Raw genomic sequence first — 9357 nt, forward strand, 5'->3', positions numbered from 1 at the left:
AAATAAACTGATTTACAAAGTAAATGGTATAATCTTTATTTGGTACACTTTAGAATTACTTTTCTTAATGAAATGTTAAAAGCATCCAAAAAAAAAAAGATTCTAGAGATGTATGTAAACTGGAATGAGCCATTGTAATTAAATCCTGGGGGAAATGTCCAAGTGCTTTCTGGCATTCTGATTTGCATCAGAAAGTACTAAAGATCATGCCCAAAATTTTACTCTCCTTTCTCCACCCTCTACTCTTAGGATGAAGATTTGATAAAGTGGAAGGCATTGTTTGAGGAAGTGCCTGAATTACTAACTGAAGAAGAGAAGAAGAAATGGGTTGACAAACTTAGTGAAGTTTCTGTCAGCTCTGATGCCTTTTTTCCTTTCAGGGATAATGTAGACAGAGCTAAAAGGGTAAGTATGGAATTGATGTTCATTTGCATAGAATTGATTATTATGTAAAAACTATTTCAGGGATGCCTGGGTGGCTCAGTTGGTTAAGCTTCTGCCTTCAGATCCCAGGACCCTGGGATCCAGCCCCACATCAGGCTCCCTGCTTAGCTAGTGGGGCGGGGGGAAATGATCTGCTTCTCCCTCTCCCTCTGCTTGTGTGTTTTCTCTCTCTCTCTCGGACAAATCTTTTTAAAAAAAACTATTTCAGAAATCCTGCTTCTGTTTAAATTCTGTGAATTTTACATCCAGGTTACAGCAGTATGATGTGTCAGTAATATTTAATTATTTTACTTTTCCGTTTGATGTATGAATAACCCAAATCCTATTATTTTCCTGTTTTGACTGTGAGTGAATCACTGCACTGTAAATCATTATTAGCTTATGCTTTCTAGAGGGGGATTTTGATTTTGGCATGTCTTAACCTAAAATTGTGTTTTGAAAGTCAGTGTCTCTTCTTCCCTCAGAGTGGTGTGGCCTACATTGCTGCTCCTTCTGGTTCTGCTGCTGACAAAGTTGTGATTGAGGCTTGCGATGAACTGGGAATAATCCTTGCTCATACAAATCTTCGGCTCTTTCATCACTGATTTCATTGCACAGTATTTTATGGTTTGCTTATGTGTAGGTGAAAAATCACATGTGACATTTTGACTGTCTTTTTTAAAAAATAAAACATTAAGTCTTAGTCATCTTGGATCCATAACTTTTGGTTGTATTTAATTTCTTAAAGTTATAGGCTGTCTAGCATACAAACATTACCCACAAATATTTGTGTGTAAGAAATACAGGAACATCCCTGCCTCCTGGAGCTCAGCTCATCGCACAACATTGCCTGTGTGAAACATCTAAAAATCAGCAAGTAAGCCAGGGAAACTGAGCAAACCCTGGAGTTAGATAGCATAAGCATCCTGCAGTCTCCCTGGTTTTCTCCGAGGGGATTCCACTCATGCAGCTTTGCTTTTAGAGTTCTAAAAAGCTTGGTTGTCTCCTTTCTAAGCAAAAGTTTGAGATTTGTTTGAATTTTAGTGTGATGTAGGGGTCAAGTTTCACTTTCTTTCCATACATTTATCCAGGTGTTTCACCATCATTTGAAAAAACTGTTGGATTGCCTGTTTGCTCAGTTAACCATTATTTGCAGTGGGTCTATTTCTGGCCTCTGTTCTGTTCCATAGTTATGTTTGTCCTAAGGCCAGTACCATGCTGTCTTGAAAATTGTAGCTTTATAGTAAAATTTTGAAATCAGATCATGGGAGTCCTTCATCTTTGTCCTTTTTAAAAGTTGTTTTGGCTATTCCAGGGCTTCAGCATTTCCATATAAACTTTAGAACTAACTAGTCTATTTCTACAAAAAAATTTGTTGGGATGTTGATTGGAATTGCATTGAATCCATAGATCAATTTGTGGAGATTTGTCATATCTCCTTTCCCTTTGAAGGTTGATCCTGTCTGGTTTCCACCATCTTTTGGTTGCTCTCCAATGGTTTCAAGTAGATTTTGTAACATTTTTGTCCCGTGTTCATAACTATCTGTAGGAGGGTTAGTCCAGTACATTCTCCTCTATCCTTAAGAGAATCAGGAACACATGAATATCGTAGGAAAATTTCTAGTCACTGTTTCCTAAAAGTGTACTTACTTTTTGAAATATATAATCATGCCTACCTGCTGAGAGAGCCAAGAAATAATGATACCTCGATAGCAGTGAGCATACCTAGGGCCAGGTTCTTGGTTTCTAATGCCACTCCAGTAAAAGGATTCAGGACTCCTTGGAGGCATAGCTGATTCTAGGACTGGGGTAGGAAATAATATGAGATGAGATACCTGGAGCACCTTACAGTGCCAGACAGTAAGGAAGGACTTTAAAAACAAGCACATGATGAGAGTGTGTCAAAGGACATGGGAGCCAACTAAAAGGATTCCCAATAGCCAAAGCTGGAATCATTTGAGCAACAAAGTAATGTAACCCAATCTATGAAATATCTGAGGTCATGGCTGACCTAATAAAGGATTGAATAAATAAATGGAGAATCAATCTGTGCAGAATTTTAAGTATATGGATATTCCACTTTCAAGAAGATGAGCATAACTCCCCACCCCTTAAGTGTAGGCTGTGCATAGTGACTTCTTTCCAAGGTGTGTAGCATTGAAAGGGGGATAAAGGAGTAGCTGCAGTGGAGAGACCTGACCGATAGCACCTCAGCCAGGTGATGAGGGTTTAAGAAGCATGTCATGTTGATAGTATGTACCTCCAAAGGGGAATGGCACTTGACCTCTTTGGTCTTCTTTCCAAAAATCTACAACCCCAGTTAAGTCATAGGAGAAGCATCAGGCAACTCCCAGTTGAAGGACATTCTATAAAATACCAGTACTAAAAACTGTCAAGATCATGAAAAACAAGGAAGGTCTGAGAACATCAATGTAGAGGAGACTAAGGATACATGTCGACTAAACGTAATGTCTCCAGGATAGACTTCTTGAACAGAAAAAAGATGCCAGGTAAAAAGTCCCAATGAAGTATGTGCTTTAGTTATTATGGATCAATGTTGGTTCATTAATGGTAACAAATGATGATCACAAATTTTTTCTGTAAATCCCAAATATTAGAAAATAAAAAGTTTATTTAAAAAAATACATAATCATACTTCAACTATCACACTGAAAGGCATAACAGTTATTAATATCAAATACCCAGTCACTGTCCAGATCTTCCACATTGGCTTTTTTTTTTCCCCCCAGAGTTTGTTGGTAGTAAGATCCAAGCCTGAGATACACATTGCATTTGCCTGGTGCATCTCAAGTCACTTAGTTGACTGATTCCTCCTTTATTTATTTATTTATTTATTTATTTATTTATTGCAGTCAATTATTGAAGATACCAGGTTTTTGGTTCCATAGAGTTTCCAATATTCTGAAATTCTGAATTTTGTTACTGCATTCCTGTAATGTCATTTTATTTCATTTGTGGCTCTGTTCCTTTATTTCTTTTAAACTGATAGTTGTAGCTTAATGATTTAAGTTTGACCTATCAACAGTAGAGAAAGATGGATTGAAACCTACCTCTGTGAAGATGAGTTTACGAGTTTCTCCCTGCAGATTTATAAATGTGCTTCATGTATATTTGAAGCTAAAAAAGTACTTTTCATAGTGATTTTATATACTCCAATCCTACTAACAATTTTTGTCTTAGATAAAATAAGTTATTTTATCTAATATGAACATAGCTAGACTAGCTCTTTTTTGGTTTATATTATGTCTAATACCGCTTTTCATTCTTTGGTGCTCTTATGCTTTAGGTGCAGATATATCTGGAATCTGTTTTTGTTTTTAATACAACTTGCCAACTCGGCTTATTTATATTCATTTCAATTATTGATATATTTGGACCCTATTTCTACCATCCTATAGTTTGAACCACTTTTTATTCCTTTTATACCATTGCTTTAAATTGATAGCTATATTTCTCCTGTAATAGGAACTTCACCTGCTTAATGAACATTTCTCCATTCCTACCCTTCAAAGCCCCCATAATGTCGATTCCTAGACTTTTCAATTCTGTGTTAGAGACATTTTCTCTTAGGCTTTGTTGTTTTTTAAGACAAGCTTTCCAACGTTTCTGTTAACCTTTACTTCACATACCTCTTGCCATTTCTCCTGAGTTTCTCTCTCCTCAGGTAGAAGCTGTATGCAATGTGGTCTGCTAAGAACAAATTCATTTTTAAAAATAAATTATAAGGGGCACCTGGGTGGCTCAGGTGGTTAAGCGACTGCCTTCGGCTCAGGTCATGATCCTGGAGTCCCTGGATCGAGTCCCGCATCGGGCTCCCTGCTCGGCAGGGAGTCTGCTTCTCCCTCTGACCCTCCTCCCTCTCATGCTCTCTGTATCTCATTCTCTCTGTCTCAAATAAATAAATAAAATCTTAAAAAAAATAAAAATAAATAAAATAAATTATAAGTCATGCCTGTGGAAAGTGCATAAAACACCTACAGTTTAAAGAATAATTTGTAGGGGCGCCTGAGTGGCTCAGTCATTGGGCATCTGCCTTCGGCTCAGGTCATGATCCCGGGGTCCTGGGATCGAGCCCCGCATCGGGCTCCCTTCTCCGCGGGAAGCCTGCTTCTCTCTCTCCCACTCCCCCTGCTTGTGTTCCCTCTCTCGCTGTGTCTCTGTCAAATAAGATCTTAAAAAAATAATAATTTGTAAACAAACACCTACGTCGCCTCTAGCCAGGCCAAGAAAGATAACTTTGCCAGTAGCTCCCATGGCCATTGATACGCCTCTTCCGGATTATTTTCCCATTTTTCCCTCCAGAAAACAACCTTGTGCCTTTTATGATAATCACTAACTTGTGTTGCCTCTCATCGGTTGGGTGATCTTGGGCATGTTGTTTGACCTCTTGCAGTTTGTTTCCTCACCTATAAAATAGGGATGGATTTGCTCCTGGAGAGGGTGAGTAGCTCTCAGTTAAAAGGACTTCTGGTTAAAACCACAGGAAACTAGTTTGTCAGGTTCAAGTCCCAACTCTGCTACCTAGGAGCTGCGTGATGTTAGGTTGTTCACTCAGCATTTCCCTTACTTTCTGTTTGTAAACTGATGATGATAACAGTACCCATCTTGTAGGGTCCGTATGAGTAGATGAGACAAAGTTTGTAAGAACACTTAGGACACCATCCGGAACAAAAAATACCATTTGTAAAAAATGCTAGGGTCGCCTGGCTGGCACAGTTGGGTTAGGCGTCTGACTCTTGGTTTTGGCTCAGATCGTGATCTCACGGTTGTGAGATCGAGCCCTGTGTCAGGCTTCATGCTCAGCGCAGAATCTGCTTGAGATTCTCTCTCCCTCTCCCTGCCCCTTCTGCTTGTGCTCTCTCTCTTTCAAATAAATCTTTTAAAAAATGCTAGTCATTATTCATAATGCTTTGGTGTATATGGAAGCATGGGAGGTAGTGAAGGAGGATATTAATGCGTGGAAATGGCTTAAAAAATAGTAAATGTATATTTATGGGAGTTTTTTTTCAGTTTCTGAATAGGTAGCCAAGAGATTTCTAAGTTCTTTCAACCTTTCATCTATTCTGTTTCCCCACACCTCACTTCTTACCATTAAACAAAAGGATATTACAGAGACTTTCTGTAAGTAAAGTGCATTTTCTTCTTTTTTATTGAAATAAGATTCACATAACAAAATTGACCAGTTTAACAATTTCAAAGTGTACAAGTCAGTGATTTTAAGTGCTATATATTCACAAATTTATATCACCATCACCACTGCCTAATTCTGGAACATTTTCATCACCCCAAAACAAAGCCCATCCCCATGAGCAGTTATTCTCTGTTCCTCCCTTCCCCGCCGCCCCTAGTAACCATTAATCTACTTTCTCTGTTGGTTTGCCTATTCTGGACACTTCATATAAATGGACTCATGATATATGGCCTTTTGTGCCTGACTTCATTCACTTAGTGTTTTCAAGGTTTATGTTGTAGCATGTTTCAGAACTTCATTCTTTTTAACAGTCAAACAGTATTCCGTTGTATGGATATATCACATTTTATCTAGTCATCAGTTTATAAACATTCGGGTTGTTTCCACCTTTTGGCTATTATGAATAATGGTATGATGAACGTGTGTGTACAAGTTTTTTATGTGAACATATGTTTTCAGTTCTCCAGGGTATATACCTAGGAGTGGAATTGCTGGGTACTATGGCAGTTCTGGGGTTAACTTTTTGCAGAACCACCAAAATGTTTTCCACAGCAGCTGGACCATTTTACTTTTCCACCAGAATGTATGAGGGTTTCAATTTCTCCACCAAGGCAGCATGTTTTTGAGTCAAATACAGCTTTCAGCTCTTGGCTCAGCATCTTATGACTAATGCTGAATTATACAGATCAGTAGATTTCATTGTAAAGTCCTGTCCAGTGGTTTGCTGGCAGAGACCATGTTTCCTTCTGGAACAAAATGGCAGTTTCCAAAGTACTGTAATGTGAGGAGAGAAAAGAGAAGGCCAAGGGAGAATCGTTGGCCTTCGTTGTATTTTATGTAAGAGGAGCCTGCTGTGGTGGGCAGCGTGCAGAACATGGGATTCCAGCACCAGTGAGCCCAGGATGCAGTCGATAAGCCTCCCACAGCCTCCAAGCAGTACTAATTGGGAGTCTTCGGGGGCTCCACACCAGAGCTATTTTAGAGAGAGATTTGGCTCCCAAGATTGTTGAAACCCACATGTCTCTAAAGAGTAAGTAAAAAGGAATTCAAGGAAATGTAAAACATGCTTTAATATCTCATACCTGACTCTACTGAGGAATGTTAAAAAAGGAATTTCCGTTTTTGGCTTTCAGCTGAAGCACCATTTCTCTGCTCTTTTAAGGCGGTATTTTCTTCCCTTCCTTTGTAATTTATATAGATTTTTGTTTGCAATTCAAATTAATCTTTTATTTTAATGAAGCTACAGAGTGAGACAATGTGGCAAACTTTCATTTAAAATAGCACCATATACTCTTTAAAAAGAATTTTCTTAGTCTGAAAAACCCATGATAGTGCATGGTCATCTTTGTGCTGCTTCTGCTTTATCAGCTCTTATGGTTATCTTTAAATGTTCCCAAACATAAGAAGTCCCAAGAGTGGTGGTCTTCTTTTTTTTTTTAATGGTTGAAATGTATTTCCTGAAAATGGGATTTTTTAATTGTAGCCTGCCACTTTCCCTACCACAGTAATGGGAAGTTACTGAATAGGAAGCAATTTCAGCATTTGAATGTGCTGATGTGATGTTTCTTAATCACCTTAATGAGTTTCATGCAACTAGAAATGGAATAGAATTTTCAATGGAACTATAATTAAATAGAAAAGTCATTTCCTATACTTATAATTTCCACCTGATCATTTCTTTATTCACCGCCTTAGAAAGTGTGCCTCAGAGACTTATAGTGATATTATTATACACACAAATTTGCATTATTCACTTAGGTCATCAGCACTGAAAACAATATAAAAACACAAATTTTGTTACAAATCGAATGCAGCAAGGCAAAGTAAAGCTTCAAGTCAACAATTTTTCTTTTTAAAATCTGATCTATTTTCTAGTTTTACCTAATTTTTTCTTGAATTGGCAATTTCTTGACTGAATCGAGATTGGTCTTTTAATTATGCCTTTTCAATTTGGCCTGTTTAAGAATTCTCGGGGGAAAAAGTATCATGAGTCAGTAAAAACTGTAAAAGAACTTTGGAAATCCTCTTGGTTCTCATGTCTGAATGATTTTACTGAGAAATGGTAAAAAAAGAAAGTTTTACCATTCTTGCATTTTGATGCCAAAACATAAAAGACCGTTTAAATTTGTTTAATTTGTTCTTACTATTTAAATATAGTTACTGGTTCACTATTAAAAGTTTAATTTGTAAGATTAATACACTGCTTTTGAGAATCTAGCAGACAGTCTGGAAAAAGTGTATTTTAAAATCTTAAATGTGGAGCTTGTGTCTTCTACATTTCATTTATAAATTGTCAGAAGGGCTTGCTATCCATTTAATTAATACAGTCCAAGTGGATTTACTTAAACTCACATTTGGGAAGATAGTTTTAGGTTTGCAGATAGGCAAGTGGTTTGAAGCACATTCTCAACTGATAGCTGTTCTTTCCTTATGTTTTAAAATATAAAGACTTTTAAGCAAGATGGAGTTGAGGTATAGACCTTCACCTGCATGTTACCTGGGCCTCCTCTTCACATATGAAGACGAGGGGACCAGCCTGCTTTCTCTCAGGCCTGCATCTTCAGTGGTACTTCCCACTGCATGGTGTGTAGATTTATACTGAATCACATTTTCTCTTAAGTGATTAGTGATGACACATGTGAGACGGTCATATAATATCACCACGATCTGTTTCTTCTGTGATTTTTTTTTTTTAAACATATACAGAGCTGCTGCTGTCTTGGTCATTACTGGCCTAATAAAGCTGAATGATTAGGAAAGTTAAACAGAAATCTGGGCTTTGGGTCTGTGTCTTGCTAAGGAAAACTAATCTGAGCTGCATTCTTTATAAAATTAGACTGCAAAACCTCCTCCCAATGAGATACTAAATGTTAGGGCATTTTGTAAACTGTAAATCAATTCAAATGTGAGATTTCTTTTTTTTTAAACAAATGAATCCTGAGGAAATCTCTTTTTGTAGTTAGTCTTAATATTCATTGACAGGTGTTTATTGAAATATTTTTTTCCATTACACAATAATGTATAAAAATATTGTATATTATGAATTACTAATTTTTTACTAATTAAAAATCAGCTATCTCCAGTGCCGTTATTTACTATTCTAGATGCCAGATTTAATCTCAAAGTTTTGTCGTTTCCCCAAAGTTAAATTGAAAAGGAGGTGTCCTTTGTAGATCAGGAGTTTTGCAAACTCTGTCCTGCTGGGGCACCCTGAAAGTGTCAGCTGGCAGGCATCAAGAGGACCTGGGGTTGAGGTTCTTGTATCAGACCATTGCCCTAAGACAAAGCTCCTCTAGGATGTGCTATTCAAGTCGTTTTAACATCTCATCTTTTTTTCTTCCTAGAAGGTAACCTCTTTGAATAGGTGTTTATTCAGTGAGGGGAAGAAGGGAAGGAGGGGGAATGATGTTTGGAATAGAACAAAAAAAGATTCTTTCAGTCCCACTTCTGAAGAGCTGGCTAGCAAGTTCAACAATATTTGAGTTCACTAAAATCCGGGAAAACAGAGATACGAAACTAGCCCTATTACTGAAGAGATGAAATATCAAGAATGAATCTGTTCTTATAGTGACAGACTTGGAAAATTTTGTACTTAAATCTCCAAGGAGAGAGCTATACACATCATAGGTTTTCAAATGTAGCTGAATTGAAAAGGAACATTCATGGGGAATCTTCTTTTCCCCCAAATTTCTTTATGCAAAAAAGAAGCCACGACATTCAAG

The 9357-nt window shown here is 37.4% G+C and overlaps 1 protein-coding gene across 5 annotated transcripts in view; it reads left to right on the forward strand.

The window, feature by feature from the left end:
* Positions 1-1137, forward strand: part of ATIC (5-aminoimidazole-4-carboxamide ribonucleotide formyltransferase/IMP cyclohydrolase) — a 23732-nt gene extending 22595 nt beyond the window's left edge. For all 5 annotated transcript variants that reach the window (XM_021703287.1, XM_021703288.2, XM_044913397.1 and 2 more), the window contains 2 exons: positions 250-405; positions 909-1137. In XM_021703287.1, the coding sequence (XP_021558962.1) occupies positions 250-405; positions 909-1028 (276 nt within the window). In that variant the 3' untranslated portion in view covers positions 1029-1137. The remainder of the gene's footprint in view (positions 1-249; positions 406-908) is intronic.
* The last annotated feature ends 8220 nt before the right edge of the window (positions 1138-9357 follow it).

The sequence above is a fragment of the Neomonachus schauinslandi genome, chromosome 3, assembly GCF_002201575.2.
Source record: "Neomonachus schauinslandi chromosome 3, ASM220157v2, whole genome shotgun sequence".
NCBI classification, from domain to species: domain Eukaryota; kingdom Metazoa; phylum Chordata; class Mammalia; order Carnivora; family Phocidae; genus Neomonachus; species Neomonachus schauinslandi.